Here is a 17032-nt window from a genome sequence, read left to right as displayed (position 1 = left end):
AAATGCAAGAGAAAGGTCATAGTTATAGCCATCACTCTGGTTGTAATTCCGATAGTGTCCACAAGATGGCAGCAGTGTATGTGCAAAGTTTCAGATGGATAACTTCAAAAATGAGTGAACAACAAGACTTTTAGTGTCAAGTCCCCAGGTACATTTGGGCAAATCGTGAATGAGACATTCTCATTCATATTCCATTTTTCTGCAAGAATATCGTCAAATCTGTATACTTTGACTTTGATTTAGCTTTCCAAGTATTAGTAGCCGTATTATAAGTTCAACATTTGCTTATTTGACAAAGATACAGTCCTTCAAGTGATGGCCACCTGCGTCATCGGCATGCCATGAAGGCGTCGCTCTCTGACCATATATGGTGTCCTATAGGATATACTACACCCCTAATGAATTAGTGAAGTCTTGTTACCTTCTAGGATCTCTGAGGAATACATACGAACGTGACTTGACTCGTTCAAACAACGTTTAGGGTGAGATTTTCACAGATTCCTTTCTTTGCAAATTGAACGAGTGGAAATACAAAATCGATCGTGCATGCTATATGGACCTTTTTAGAATATGAAAAATGATTTTTTTCTAACAAAACGACACTTAATGTTACCTCTGGGACCCTTTGGATGATAAATCAGAGCAAGATTTCAGAATGTAAGTGCACATTTCACCTTCAGAGGTGAATTTTTAAAACCTATCGCGTTGACAAAATTGTTTTGTTGTTAGGAGCTCTCCTCAAACAATAGCATGGCATTTTCTCGCAGTAATAGCTACTGTAAATTGGACAGGGCAATTATATTAACAATAATTTAAGCTTTCAGCCAATATAAGATGTACCAACATTTGTTGTTTCTCTAAAATCTGCGATCTTGACATAACGCGCTGCATGATTTACAACTGTCCCGTTAACGGAACGCCTATCGCTAATTAAGGCAGTGTAAACCTGTGTTCTGATAGCTAAGCTAGGTTGCAAGGTTGAATACACTGAATTGCCACAAGGCTGCCACCTCACCACCATAAACCACAAGCTGGTAGTCTTTAGGGTCCTTTAATGAACAACTGGAGGATGTGGTTCTACAAGGAATAGAAAAAAGGACATACAGTTGAAGTCGGAAGTTTACATACATCTTAGCCAAATACATTTAAACTCAGTTTTTCACAATACCTGACTTTTAATCCTAGTAAAAATTGCCTGTCTTAGGTCAGTTAGGATCACCACTTTATTTTAAGGACATGAAATGTCAGAATAATAGTAGATAGAATGATTTATTTCAGTTTTTATTTCTTTCATCACATTCCCAGTGGGTCAAAAGTTTACATACACTCAATTAGTATTTGGCAGCATTGCCTTTAAAGTGGTTTAACTTGGGTCAAACGTTTTGGGTAGCCTTCCACAAGCTTCCCACAATAAGTTGGGTGAATTTTGGCCCATTGCTCCTGACAGAGCTGGTGTAACTGAGTCAGGTTTTTAGGCCTACTTGCTGGCACACACTTTTTCAGTTCTGCCCACACATTTTCTATAGGATTGAGGTCAGAGCTTTGTGATGGCCACTCCAATACCTTGACTTTGTTGTCCTTAAGCCATTCTGCCACAACTTTGGAAGTATGCTTGAGGTCATTGTCCATTTGGAAGACCCGTTTGCGACCAAGCTTGAACTTCCTGACTGATGTCTTGAGATGTTGCTTCAATATATCCACATAATTTTCCCTGCCTCATGATGCCATCTATTTTGTGAAGTGCACCAGTCTCTCCTGCAGCAAAGTACCCGCACAACATGATGCTGCCCCCCCCGTGCTTCACGGTTGGGATGGTGTTCTTCGGCTTGCAAGCATCCCCCTTTTCCCTCCAAAGATAACGATTGTCATTATGGCCAAACAGTTCTATTTTTGTTTCATCAGACCAGAGGACATTTCTCCAAAAAGTACGATCTTTGTCCTCATGTGCAGTTGCAAACCGTAGTCTGGCTTTTTTATGGCAGTTTTGGAGCAGTGGCTTCTTCCTTGCTGAGTGGCCTTTCAGGTTATGTCGACATAGGAGTTGTTTTACTGTGGATTGAGATACTTTTGGACCTGTTTCCTCCAGCTTCTTCACAAGGTCCTTTGCTGTTGTTCTAGGATTGATTTGCACTTTTCGCACTAAAGTACGTTTATCTCTAGGAGACGGAACGCCTCTCCTTCCTGAGCGATATGACGGCTGTGTGGTCACATGGTGTTTATACTTGCGTACTATTGTTTGTACAGATGAACGTGGCACCTTTAGGCGTTTGGAAATTGCTCCCAAGGATGAACCAGACTTGTGGAGGTCTAAAATTGTTTTTCTGAGGTCTTCGCTGATTTCTTTTGATTTTCCCATGATGTCAAGCAAAGAGGCACTGAGTTTGAAGGTAGGCCTTGAAATACATCCACAGGTACACCTCCAATTGAGTCAAATGATGTCAATTAGCCTATCAGAAGCTTCTAAAGCCATTACATCATTTTCTGGAATTTTCCAAGTTGTTTAAAGGCACAGTCAACTTAGTGTATGTAAACTTCTGACCAACTGGAATTGTGATACAGTGAATTATACCTGAAATAATCTGTCTGTAAACAATTGTTGTAAAAATTACTATGTAGATGTCCTAACCGACTTGCCAAAACTATAGTCTGTTAACAAGAAATGTGTGGAGTCGTTGAAAAACAAGTTTTACTGACTCCAACCTAAGTGTATGTAAACTTCCGACTTCAACTGTATTGTAGGGCACAATAATATGCAATTATGACTACAAGATGCATAATCAGCTTAGCTTACTACAGTATGCAGTGTAAATGTAATGAAATATGGCTTGTGAAAACAGTACTGACTTCTTAAATGGTATGCAGTATGTAATAGGTTACTATTACATCTAACTAGAAGGATAATGCAGTATAGTAGAACACGTACTGTATTACAATTGCACAATACAGCTTTAGTCTATACACTGCAACACAATACAGTTCCAGTATGCTAACATTGACGGTAAACTATAAAGTGGCCCACAAGGACATGTGCGCGCTGAAAGGTGTTATAAACTGTGTACTGACCATGAAAATGGCGGACAGTGATAAGCATTCAACTGGACAGAATAGATCTGATTGGAGAAGATGAATTAAACAATGTCTCTCCTCTCCTCTGCTGCTGTGCCAGTTTGGCCTCTGCACCCCCCTCTCTTTATCACTCTCTCGCTCTCTTTATCTCTCTCTCTCTCTGTCTCTCTCTCTCTCTCTCTCTCTCTCTCTCTCTCTCTCTCTCTCTCTCTCTCTCTCTCTCTCTCTCTCTCTCTCTCTCTCTCTCTCTCTCTCTCTCTCTCTCTCTCTCTCTCTCTCTCTCTCTCTCTCTCTCTCTCTCTCTCTCTCTCTCTCTCTCTCTCTCTCTCTCTCTCTCTCTCTCTCTCTCTCTGTGAGATGGTTAGCCAGACCCGGAGGAAGCACTAATTAGCATGTTTGGAATGTTAATGAGGGGCGCGTGTCACCATCCACCAATAGGATGTCAGCCCTCCTCTCACCCGTCAGAGAGTAGACATCTGTTCCACCATCTGACTGCAGCCTACCTCCCGCAGGCTAAGAGTGTTGTTGTTAGTATGTGTGTGTGTGTGCTTATATGTAGGGTGGGTTGAGTCAGTGTGTGTATTTGGAGGGAGTGGACAGAGAGATACATAGGCCAAAGGTCCTGACAAAATGTCAAACAATTAGAGAGTGTCATTTCCCCAAAATTCTAACCGTTATTCAAAGTTTCATCGACCTCTCTGTTGAGAATAGGCTACCCATCCTGTTGGGGTAGGACGCAGAGAGCTGTGGGTTGGCAACACACTACATTGCTGCCTGCTATGAGGGACAGTGTCTGACAGACCAATCAACATGTCCAACCTGCCATTGTTATTGTTCATTGTATGGTTATTTTTACCCTTGATTATTGTGGTTACTGATTGTCCCGTTGACAATATTGATTATTATCATTCTTATGTTAATTATATCATAGTTGATTGATGTGGTCCTCTGGCCTGTCCCACAGCCTAATAGATACATCATAGCTGAGGGGAGACAAGAGCCTCAGACATGCCTATAAATTAACAACCAATCCTTTGTTATTCTTTTCTATTGTAAGACTTACCAACAGATGTGAATGGTCCTCAAACTGTTTTTAAACCATCTTAATGTTCATTCAGTCTTGGTCTTGATGGAAACTAAACCTCAGTCTAGACGCTGTTGATTGTGTAATTGAGTGTTCTTTGTGCGCAGAGCAGTGCTTTCGTATTAAATTGGCCATAAAAACTCTTATTTCTCTCTTGTTGCCTCCGCTTTCTGCCTTCCTTCCTCCTCTCAGGAAAGCTGTGTAAACTACACATTTTTAATTCCGTGAATAAATCTCCTGTCTTTGTGTTGGGTTCCAATCTTAATTAGTGACACAAGTGTCTCTCTAATTTAAGCTGATCGACCCGCATACCGTCACAGAGAGAGGGAGCCAGGGAGGGCTTCAAGTTTAAAGCTGGGTTTGCATGGAAAGCGACAGAATAACAATGGCTGCATCATATGATTAACTGTTGCTAAGAGACAGATGTCAGATGGTTCTGAACATGTACGTTTAATGATGGCTGTTCCTCTGCATTCAATCGCTAGTCCTCCTCAAACACAGTATGTTCTTTATCTGTATTTTAACCCAGCTGTATGTGTGTGTGTGTCCTCAGGTGTGTTGTGGAACCTGTCATCGTGTGACGCCCTGAAGATGCCAATCATCCAGGATGCGTTGGCCGTTCTGACCAATAGCGTCATCATCCCCCACTCTTCCTCCTGGGACTCCTCCCACAATCTCCATGACGACCGCAAGCAACACACACACACCTCCCAGGTGCTCCGCAATGCCACCGGCTGCCTCAGGTGAGTCACACACATGCAGACACACACACAGTAACGGCACCGACTGCCTCGGTGAGTGCACCTGTACTTGTGCTTTCACACACCTCGTTTTGCGTGAGGAACATATTCCAGTTAGAGTCCCTTGTGGTTTGTTGCTGCTAAAGTATTTTTCTGTGTGTTAGAGTTTAAATCCTCCCTCACAGCACCACGCACACGCCCCTGTCTCCCCTCCATCTCCCTCTAACCCTATGAGAAACCATACAGTATGGTATGACTCATTATTTCTGTGTTAATGGTATAGATTCATTATGCAGTGATTTTCCACTGCCTCTACCTCTACAGTACACTGCAGTGTATGTAATAGAGGAGAATGATTCATGTCATCATGTTTAATGACATTTCGACGCAGTGTGAAAACTTCGCAGCGGGTGTGTGTGTGCTGTGTGGTACTGGTATGATTAAGGCATATGTTTCTGATCCATGAGTCTATAGAAACACAGAGCACAGCCTCACTTAAGACTTTCTTTCTTTCTCTCTCTCTCTCTCTCTCTCTCTCTCTCTCTCTCTCTCTCTCTCTCTCTCTCTCTCCTTCTTGTGCTCTCGCTCTGGGAGGTATCCATAGCAACAGTTGCAGGCCAAAACTTGGGGGTTGTGCATGTGCTGTGCTGTGCGTGTGCGCATATGTGTTTGTGTGTCCTTCGTTGTGTGTGAGAAACTCCGGAGGTAGTGGCTCTACAACATACCCTGCAGATCTCTTGTACATCAAATCCCATTGTGGGTTGGTTCATACATGATATCCTAAAAGTATTTATCTACATTATTTAGACGGAAAACGAGCTCGCATTCATGTAAATTCGTACACATGGCCCCTGACAAATATGTCCATAAGTGATATGAAATGGAGTGTGTGAGAGATGGAGTGGAGATACAGATATTGCTGTTCCTGCTGTCTGTGTTAGCGCCTCTGGGGGAATCACTGTAGCTGCCGCCATGGCAGACGTATTACAGAGAGCTGAGCTGGACGTGTGTGTGTATTCCTCTCTCATTCACACACACACACACTGACACACACACACACACACACACACACACACACACACACACACACACACACACACACACACACACACACACACACACACACACACACACACACACACACACACACACACACACACACACACACACACACACACAAAATGGGATTCAGGCACCTCAAAGAAGAACAAATCAGATTATGGTCTCTTCAGACACATTGAACCATGTTCCCCCGACACACTTACCCACTCACACACACACTCTCTCTCTGTCACACACACACACACATACATTCTGGCAGAAATGCTTTTGTCACGGCAAATCTGAGGGCATTCTACAGACGTTCTAAAATCTTTCTTCGTAAGAAAGACATTCTGATGGCTCTGAGCGGTTCATCTGTGTCATCAGGTATTTGTCAGTGTTCCCACCTCTCTCTCACAGAGTGTTCCGGGCTTTTTGTGTACACAGCGTTATAGACATCTCCATTCCTCCAACCAGTGTCAGAGGTCTGAGATTGTAATCATTATTCTAAACGTTCCCATAGTGTTCTGTAGCCTCTCACAGTGTTCCTGGGCCTCAGTGTTCCCAGTAATAAGCCTATGTCCTGAGAACTCACACTGGTTTCTCAGCCTGAACATTATTGGTGTTCCATTGCGGCCTCTGGGCTTTAGTAGTTTGATAAGTAGGACACAATGATAGGATTGGGGACCAGGGGTGTATGTCAGACAGAAGGGGGGGGGGGGGGGGGGGTGAGGGCTGAGATAGACAGGGGTTGGGGTGGGGAGTAGCAGGGGGACAGAAAGGGCGTGTTGATAAATGATGCTGTCACGGTATTGACCGGGGGACACAAATGAGCTTTCTCTAATATATATATATATATATATACACTGCTCAAAAAAATAAAGGGAACACTTAAACAACACAATGTAACTCCAAGTCAATCACACTTCTGTGAAATCAAACTGTCCACTTAGGAAGCAACACTGATTGACAATAAATTTCACATGCTGTTGTGCAAATGGAATAGACAAAAGGTGGAAATTATAGGCAATTAGCAAGACACCCCCAATAAAGGAGTGGTTCTGCAGGTGGTGACCACAGACCACTTCTCAGTTCCTATGCTTCCTGGCTGATGTTTTGGTCACTTTTGAATGCTGGCGGTGCTTTCCCTCTAGTGGTAGCATGAGACGGAGTCTACAACCCACACAAGTGGCTCAGGTAGTGCAGCTCATCCAGGATGGCACATCAATGCGAGCTGTGGCAAGAAGGTTTGCTGTGTCTGTCAGCGTAGTGTCCAGAGCATGGAGGCGCTACCAGGAGACAGGCCAGTACATCAGGAGACGTGGAGGAGGCCGTAGGAGGGCAACAACCCAGCAGCAGGACCGCTACCTCTGCCTTTGTGCAAGGAGGTGCAGGTGGAGCACTGCCAGAGCCCTGCAAAATGACCTCCAGCAGGCCACAAATGTGCATGTGTCTGCTCAAACGGTCAGAAACAGACTCCCACCTGACGTCCACAGGTGGGGGTTGTGCTTACAGCCCAACACCGTGCAGGACGTTTGGCATTTGCCAGAGAACACCAAGATTGGCAAATTCGCCACTGGCGCCCTGTGCTCTTCACAGATGAAAGCAGGTTCACACTGAGCACACTGAGCACATGTGACAGACGTGACAGAGTCTGGAGACGCCGTGGAGAACGTTCTGCTGCCTGCAACATCCTCCAGCATGACCGGTTTGGCGGTGGGTCAGTCATGTTGTGGGGTGGCATTTCTTTGGGGGGCCGCACAGCCCTCCATGTGCTCGCCAGAGGTAGCCTGACTGCCATTAGGTACCGAGATGAGATCCTCAGACCCCTTGTGAGACCATATGCTGGTGCGGTTGGCCCTGGGTTCCTCCTAATGCAAGACAATGCTAGACCTCATGTGGCTGGAGTGTGTCAGCAGTTCCTGCAAGAGGAAGGCATTGATGCTATGGACTGGCCCGCCCATTCCCCAGACCCGATTCCAATTGAGCACATCTGGGACATCATGTCTCGCTCCATCCACCAACGCCACGTTGCACCACAGACTGTCCAGGAGTTGGCGGATGCTTTAGTCCAGGTCTGGGAGGAGATCCCTCAGGAGACCATCCGCCACCTCATCAGGAGCATGCCCAGGCGTTGTAGGGAGGTCATACAGGCACGTGGAGGCCACACACACTACTGAGCCTCATTTTGACTTGTTTTAAGGACATTACATCAAAGTTGGATCAGCCTGTAGTGTGGTTTTCCACTTTAATTTTGAGTGTGACTCCAAATCCAGACCTCCATGGATTGATAAATTTGATTTCCATTGATCATTTTTGTGTGATTTTGTTGTCAGCACATTCAACTATGTAAAGAAAAAAGTACTTCATAAGAATATTTCATTCATTCAGATCTAGGATGTGTGTATTTTAGTGTTCCCTTTATTTTTTTGAGCAGTGTATATATATATATATATATATATATATATAGAGAGAGAGAGAGAGAGAGAGAGAGAGAGAGAGAGAGAGAGAGAGAGAGAGAGAGAGAGAGAGAGAGAGAGAGAGAGAGAATTATAATTCAATACAAAGAATTTGAAACTATAAAAAAATGTGCAGTTTTGGCAGCCAAATATGTGTCTTCCTGCCACAACCTGAGGGACAGCCAGTGAAAAGTGCAAAGTAATGTTGATAATATTTCCCATCTTGTTTTGTTTTGTCTTTCATACCAGGTCATGTGTCTTCTCAGTCATGTTGACACTGGTCTACTACTGTTGCTTTAATGTATTGTTGTTCTAATTAATATTGTTGTTGTAGTTGTTGTTAATGGTGATCCCATGTCCACTACTACTATTATTATTGCTGTTGGTCCCACCATTTATTTATATATAAATATATATATATTTTGTATATACAGTATATACATATATATTTGATTTTGATTTTTCGATATGTATACTTTGACAATGTAAGTAATAATGAACTTGCCATGTCAATAAAGTCAATTGAATTTAATTTAATTGAGAGAGAGAGAGGATTTCATATATAGAGAGAGAGCGAGAGAGAGTGAGGGTTTCTCTGAACTGGTCTTGGTTGTTGGAATCTATCTATTTTGGGGTTAGAATGACATGGGGCCACTCTGTTTGGTCTGTGTCTTCAGTTCAATTCCAGACCCTTTCACCTGCTACAATATAGGTGTATGTGTTGTGGTGGTGAAACTGAATCAATCTCTGGAATCATAGCTGACATTGAAGAGATGGAGATGGGAAGGGGAATGAAGTGTTGGACGAGGCATCGTGTGTGTTTGTGTGTGTGAGAAAGAGAGAGGCCCTCTAAATGCAAATATGAGACGAGTCATCTAATGAAGGTGATGGGTCCATATGCCCTTTAATAGGCAGATGTACCCAAGAGCTACCCACCCCCCTCCTCTCCCACTCTCTCTCCATTACTCTCTCTTCCCCTCCCTTCCCTTTCCTCCCCCTCTTTCTCCTCTCCCCTCCTCCCCCTCTGTCTCCTCTCCCCTCCTCCCCCTTTCTCCTCCTCCTCGTTCTGTCCCTCGTAGGTGTTGATAACTATAATTAGATCACTGGTGCTGCTGGTGGCAGCTGGCCAGCTGTGTGAGGTACAAATATATGATTGATTGGTGTGTTTTTTGCCACTCTCTACTGCCAAATTGTTGACATTTTGCTTGGAACACACACACACACACACACACACACACACACACACACACACACACACACACACACACACACACACACACACACACACACACACACACACACACACAGCCAAACATACACAAATAATGATATCAGTCTTATCAGGCCAAACACGGGGACTCCTGTGGAGGGGTTTCCTTCTCTTCTATGCAGGGGCTTGTTTGTTCTTTTATAAAATGTAACCTTTATTTAACTAGGCAAGTCAGTTAAGAAAAAATTCTTATTTACAATGACGGCCTACCCCGGCCAAACCCTCCCCTAACCCAGACGACGCTGGGCCAATTGTGCACCATCTTATTGGACTTCCGAACACAACCGGGTTGTGATACAGCCCGGGATCGAGCCCAGGTCTGTAGTGACGACTCAAACACTGCGATGCAGTGCCCTAAACCGCTGCGCCACTCAGGATCCAAAAAGAGGGACAAGTGACCTAAACAGGGACAAAGTGTTACCTGCTGCTTGCTGTGTTGGAGTAACGTGTGTGTGTGTGTGTGTGTGTGTGTGTGTGTGTGTGTGTGTGTGTGTGTGTGTGTGTGTGTGTGTGTGTGTGTGTGTGTGTGTGTGTGTGTGTGTGTGTGTGTGTGCGTGCGTGCGTGCGTGCGTGCGTGCGTGCGTGCGTGCGTGCGTGCGTGCGTGCGCGCTGTTACAGTGACCGTATTACCGCCGCACAAGTCATTATGGTAGTCAAATTCCATGGTCACCGTGGAATTCTCCAAGTTCTGATGCTGCTGATGGTCATTAGAAGCCTACCAAATGTGCTAACTGCCTGGTACTCAGCACTCTATTGTCCCTGTAATCACTCTGACATCAATGTAAATGTAATCGAAATTCTAATCAAACACTTAATGAGAGCCAATGTGCTCATGTTGAGCAACATTTCTATAGGCTATGCAATTGCATAAGAAAACAGCGTTTTGATGGCCTCTATTAAAAAGAAGAGGATCCCATCAGCTTCCTATAGGCTAGGAATACTATACAGTATTTATTTCTTAACTTTCCTAATATTAAGCACATTACTTCTCTTTACAACAGGAGTATAGCCTAGCTGGCTGGCATGAAAATCAACCAGGGGAAAAGCGTCCTCATTCACTATTTAAGTGCATAGATGACATGTATTTTTTCCCCCTGGCCCTGTTTCTAGACAAGTGCATGATAACAGTCCATTCTGAATCCCCCAAAAATTCACACATATCATTTAGTGTATGTAAAGACAAGATTAAATCAAGATTAGTCTGATGGGTGACAATATTAGCCTATCACTTGTGAATGATGCCCAGCTTGTGTGCAGTAAGGCAAGAAACAGTGCATGCCTTTTTTTGCGACTTTTTCAAATCATAGTTGCACACATCATTAGGCCTAGCCCATAGGCTTATATGTGTTGATAAGGTTTGTATCACAACTAAAGTGGACAAATACCTTCTTAAAATGAAGTATGTTAATCTGCTTTACAACAGGTACAGAGCCTAACTGGCATACATACGCAGCGTGTGAGTTTGGGGAAGAAAATGTTCACCATAAAAATGGACCTTTATAATAAAAGTATTACATTTATAATCACATTTGCGGTCACTTTTGAGAATGGTGTTTTCCCGCTGATTGATTGAATTTAGGAACATTCGCACTGCTGTGTGCGCATTGCTGCACTTATAATGTGAAGAAATAACCTAATAGTTTATCAACATTTTATGCTAAACTTTCTGATCTGTTGCATCAGCCTCAGAAAAGGTTCTGATGCTCGTGATTGTATTAATTTGGGATCTATCGCATCCCATAACTGTCCCAGACGATGCATTGAATATTTATTTTTCCCACAGAATAGAATAGGTCAACTCTTTGTACTACGGTGGATAGTAGATTGACATAGGCTAGTGCTTTTGCTGTTCGTTAGGCCTACTCATCTTGTTGGCTGATGAAAAGTAAATGTTGAGAGTTCTTCCAACATCTTCAATATGTGCCTCAGAATTCGATAAGGACGCATGCAGTTGGGACGCATGCAGTTGCGTCCACGATGTGTCTGTCTTCACTTGTAGCCTGTGAGAAGGACCCGATCACATGACGGGCATTGGCTAATAAGAACTGAGATATCTGAGAGAGCCATGTGAGTGAGAGATGCCTCGGAGAACGCAGCTGGGAGAAGGGAATTCTAATGATTATATTCAGCCCAAGGGCACAAAGCCCACTAGCCGCAAAATACATGGAATTTTTAGGGGGAATTACGGCCACACAAAGGGGATGCCACTGGGAAATTCGAGGCATTGTCAAGTGCTTGTCAAATTGTGAATGAGAGACTGATGAAGTGTGTACAGCCTGCACAACTTTTTTCAAATCATCATTAGAGTTGCATCATGCAGCCTTAGAATCTAAACATATAGCCCAATGTTTGTATTACAACTAAAGTTGCATAAATAACTCTAAATTAAGCATATAGAACGACCTGTTTCTTTGTTAAGCGCTCAACACAGAATTGCCTCATGTGCGCACTCCCTGAAATCATTTGGAGAAAATATCCTTTCTATTTTATTCAGCTGTGTTGATTAGAGAATGTTGGTCTTCATACTATAAAATAATAAAAAATAATGCCCCTAAATTCTAAGCAAATCTGGTCTGCTAAATGAACATGTGTAGCCCACAGCCATTTGGCATAGCCAGATCAGGACCTAATATATGGACAACTCAGTGTGTGCTATTCTGTTCTTCTGAAGTAGACTACATTTTCTTCCTATCATGTTTCTTTAGACCTGTCTAAAATAAATAATGGATATATTGTGATGGTGTAGGCTATATTAAATGGATTTCTTCTTTTTTTTAAATGTAGATATTCCAAAGGTCTGCATCAGTGTCTTGTAGGCTGTACTTGGAAGCCAGGAGATGCTACATTTTGTAATGTTAATTAACGGTCAATTACTGTGAGACCGGCAGTTATTTGGTTGACAACCCCCGGCTGACAAAATTTCATGACCACCCTAGCCCTAATCCTGTTGAAACATCTGGTGGCTGCCCCCTGCAACTGGTGTCTCACACACACACACACACACACACACACACACACACACACACACACACACACACACACACACACACACACACACACACACACACACACACACACACACACACACACACACACGGACACGGACACGGACACGGACACGGACACGGACACGGACACGGACAGACAGACAGAGACACAGACAGACAGACAGAGCTGTTACATCCGTAGTCCCCCTTGGGTTATTCATATCTTGGACAACAGAAGATAGCCATCTGGTGCTAATATTTTTTCTACACTTGACCAAAAATCTAGTTTCTAGTAGCTTTATTGAAAATCTATAGATTTCAAACGTACTCTAAGTTTACTTGAAAGCCAATAAGATATACAATTCTTCAATGGTTGCTATACCAAGTAATACATAATGCATTATAAGCTGTGTGGTTCAATCCCTGAATGCTGATTGGCTGACAGCCGTGGTATATCAGACCGTATACCACGCGTATGACAAAACATGTAATTTTACAGCTCTAATTATGTTGGTAACCAGTTTATAATAGCAATAAGGCACCTCAGGGTTTGTGCTATATGGCCAATATACCACGGATAAGGGCTGTATCCAGGCACTCTGCTTTGCATTGTGCCTAAGAACAGCCCTTAGCCGTGGTATATTGGCCATATACTACACCCCCTCGTGGCTTATTGCTTAATTGTACCATGTCTTCACTTTGAAACTATTTATAGGAAAGCAGATAGTTATTCAACTCCTAAGAATAACACATATAAAAGTATTTAATGTGTGGGTTATTAAATCCTCTGCTAAAGGTGTTCAATAAGTAATTAGCTAACAAAGTATGCTAATTCATTAGATGGGATTTATAGAGAGTAACACATAATAAATTAGCAGCGTTAGCGCTAAAGGCTAACAGGCTCATTTACTGCTGGAAATAACCTGTTACCTGCCTGGAAATTTACACACACTCTGAGGATATGATTGGTCATGTAATAGAGTGTTTGAGGGTGTGTGCATTGGTGTGTCTGTGTTTAATCTCAGCAATCTCCCGTAGTAGATTTCTGATGATCTGTCTCAGAGGTTTAAGAGGAGAGGTCAGACTATTTCTTCTTCTGACTCCATCACACACACACACACACACACACACACACACACACACACACACACACACACACACACACACACACACACACACACACACACACACACACACACACACACACACACACACACACACACACACACAGAGTAATTAGGTGGGGCTTATTCACATTTTCCCAAGTTCTTTCTTTCCTTATGACGGGTGTCATCATCGCGTTACCTCCTCTCAGAAACCATACAGTCTGTCTCCAGCATATTATTACACAGTCCACACCACCATTCTACAACATTGTTCTTCAACCTTTTGTTAAACCAGGAATCGGCAAGCTGAGGCCCCTTGTGGGATCTATCACATTATAATTAGCACTAGAGAAGTGACTAAATCGGTTTAAAATCTGAACTGGAAACTATGACAGCTCTGCAGCCTGTAAATGAAGATTTAGACCAGTGGTATTCACATTTTTTCCAATTTTTCTAATTATCTTTCTAAAAAAAAATTGTACACTGCTCAAAAAAATAAAGGGAACACTTAAACAACACAATGTAACTCCAAGTCAATCACACTTCTGTGAAATCAAACTGTCCACTTAGGAAGCAACTGCAACTGCAAATGGAATAGACAAAAGGTGGAAATTATAGGCAATTAGCAAGACACCCCCAATAAAGGAGTGGTTCTGCAGGTGGTGACCACAGACCACTTCTCGGTTCCTATGCTTCCTGGCTGATGTTTTGGTCACTTTTGAATGCTGGCGGTGCTTTCCCTCTAGTGGTAGCATGAGACGGAGTCTACAACCCACACAAGTGGCTCAGGTAGTGCAGCTCATCCAGGATGGCACATCAATGCGAGCTGTGGCAAGAAGGTTTGCTGTGTCTGTCAGCGTAGTGTCCAGAGCATGGAGGCGTTACCAGGAGACAGGCCAGTACATCAGGAGACGTGGAGGAGGCCGTAGGAGGGCAACAACCCAGCAGCAGGACCGCTACCTCCGGCTTTGTGCAAGGAGGAGCAAGAGGAGCACTACTAGAGCCCTGCAAAATGACCTCCAGCAGGCCACAAATGTGCATGTGTCTGCTCAAACGGTCAGAAACAGACTCCATGAGGGTGGTATGAGGGCCCGACGTCCACAGGTGGGGGTTGTGCTTACAGCCCAACACCGCGCAGGACATTTGGCATTTGCCAGAGAACACCAAGATTGGCAAATTCGCCACTGGTGCCCTGTGCTCTTCACAGATGAAAGCAGGTTCACACTGAGCACATGTGACAGACGTGACAGAGTCTGGAGACGCCGTGGAGAACGTTCTGCTGCCTGCAACATCCTCCAGCATGACCGGTTTGGCGGTGGGTCAGTCATGGTGTGGGGTGGCATTTCTTTGGGGGCCGCACAGCCCTCCATGTGCTCGCCAGAGGTAGCCTGACTGCCATTAGGTACCGAGATGAGATCCTCAGACCCCTTGTGAGACCATATGCTGGTGCGGTTGGCCCTGGGTTCCACCTAATGCAAGACAATGCTAGACCTCATGTGGCTGGAGTGTGTCAGCAGTTCCTGCAAGAGGAAGGCATTGATGCTATGGACTGGCCCACCCGTTCCCCAGACCTGAATCCAATTGAGCACATCTGGGACATCATGTCTCGCTCCATCCACCAACGCCATGTTGCACCACAGACTGTCCAGGAGTTGGCGGATGCTTTAGTCCAGGTCTGGGAGGAGATCCCTCAGGAGACCATCCGCCACCTCATCAGGAGCATGCCCAGGCGTTGTAGGGAGGTCATACAGGCACGTGGAGGCCACACACACTACTGAGCCTCATGTTGACTTGTTTTAAGGACATTACATCAAAGTTGGATCAGCCTGTAGTGTGGTTTTCCACTTTAATTTTGAGTGTGACTCCAAATCCAGACCTCCATGGGTTGATAAATTTGATTTCCATTGATCATTTTTGTGTGATTTTGTTGTCAGCACATTCAACTATGTAAAGAAAAAAGTATTTCATAAGAATATTTCATTCATTCAGATCTAGGATGTGTTATTTTAGTGTTCCCTTTATTTTTTTGAGCAGTGTATATTTTCCCATACAAAAATCGAAATGAATTGGTGACCCCACTGCAGTTCCCCCGTTGCGACCACTGATTTAGACGATGGTCTACGTCTGGGGACTGCTTTCTTACGTTCTTACTCTGTCCTGGTGGAACTCACACATGCTAGTCTATATTGACAACCAATCCACAACAGAAGGAGAGATGTGGGAGAGAGGTGAGGATAGGGCTGTGTCCTCTCTGCTTCATTAAAACTGTACTCAGGAAATGAAGATGGCTTCCCACTAACACATCAAGCTGGCTATAAGTAGAAACATACTGTTTATAACCAATCTCTACTCATAAGCAAGACTGTTGTGTTGGAATGATGAATTATTTGAATCTATTCAAATGTGAGTGTTTGAATATCATTAAGGTTTGAGGTTGATCAGGTTCATCAATCAGCCTATTTAAACATGATTAAAACATCCTGTCAGCCTGATTTGGGATTGATCCCCATCATTTACTTGAGGTGAATTCATATTGTATTCTGTGTTCATATCTGTCAGAACCATTGTCTCTGTTAACAGCGAGAGCACAGTCTAAGGTTTCGTCGTGTATAGTATAATTTGTATGTTTGGTATTCAGAGAGCAGAGGAGATGACTTGACCTTCAGTGTGAACACAAGGCCCAGAGCTGGAGCCTCTAATTGACTGTCTGTCTGCTCATTACTGAAACACATGATTGGCTTCAGTTCACTCTGATGGGATGGATGCTGCTCTCACTTCATTTCCCTGGCCTGACTGACAAATGTCTCTATGTTTATTCATACATACAGGACCATCTTCCCTGTCCTGTCCTCACCCTACTCCTGTCCTCTGCTCTCGCCTCAAACCTCACCAACAACTCACCCTGTCGCCTTGTCTCCTTGTTATGAAGTAGCATGTGAAAAAAGCAAGTTTACAAATGAAAGAAAATAGCTTAGTGCATACTGTAACACACATGAAATCACACAAATTAACTTTTGCAAATGCATAACGTTCACAAATAGAGGTTTTGGACATCAAAACAGTGGCTGCCAGCTATGTTGAATGTTGATTACGTCAATATACTCAAAACCATAAAGAAAATTAGCAGCATGGTGTCAAACATTAATACCCCAAATCATCAATACAGCTTCAATGACATGTAGCTAATGCCTTTATGAATATTTCACATTACAGAGAGAGGGGAAGGGAGAGAGAGAGAGATAATATCAGAAAGAGAGATAGCGAGAAAGAGCAAGCTAG

General features: G+C 43.6%; 1 protein-coding gene across 1 annotated transcript in view; it reads left to right on the top strand.

Moving 5' to 3' along the window:
- LOC139583600 (catenin delta-2-like) overlaps window positions 1-17032 on the top strand; it is a 400634-nt gene that overhangs the window by 316429 nt on the left and 67173 nt on the right. Inside the window, exon 15 of the mRNA XM_071414857.1 lies at window positions 4704-4893. Within this exon, the coding sequence (XP_071270958.1) occupies window positions 4704-4893 (190 nt within the window). The remainder of the gene's footprint in view (window positions 1-4703; window positions 4894-17032) is intronic.

The sequence above is a fragment of the Salvelinus alpinus genome, chromosome 8, assembly GCF_045679555.1.
Source record: "Salvelinus alpinus chromosome 8, SLU_Salpinus.1, whole genome shotgun sequence".
Lineage (NCBI taxonomy): Eukaryota > Metazoa > Chordata > Actinopteri > Salmoniformes > Salmonidae > Salvelinus > Salvelinus alpinus.
This window is presented reverse-complemented; position numbering and strand designations above follow the sequence as displayed.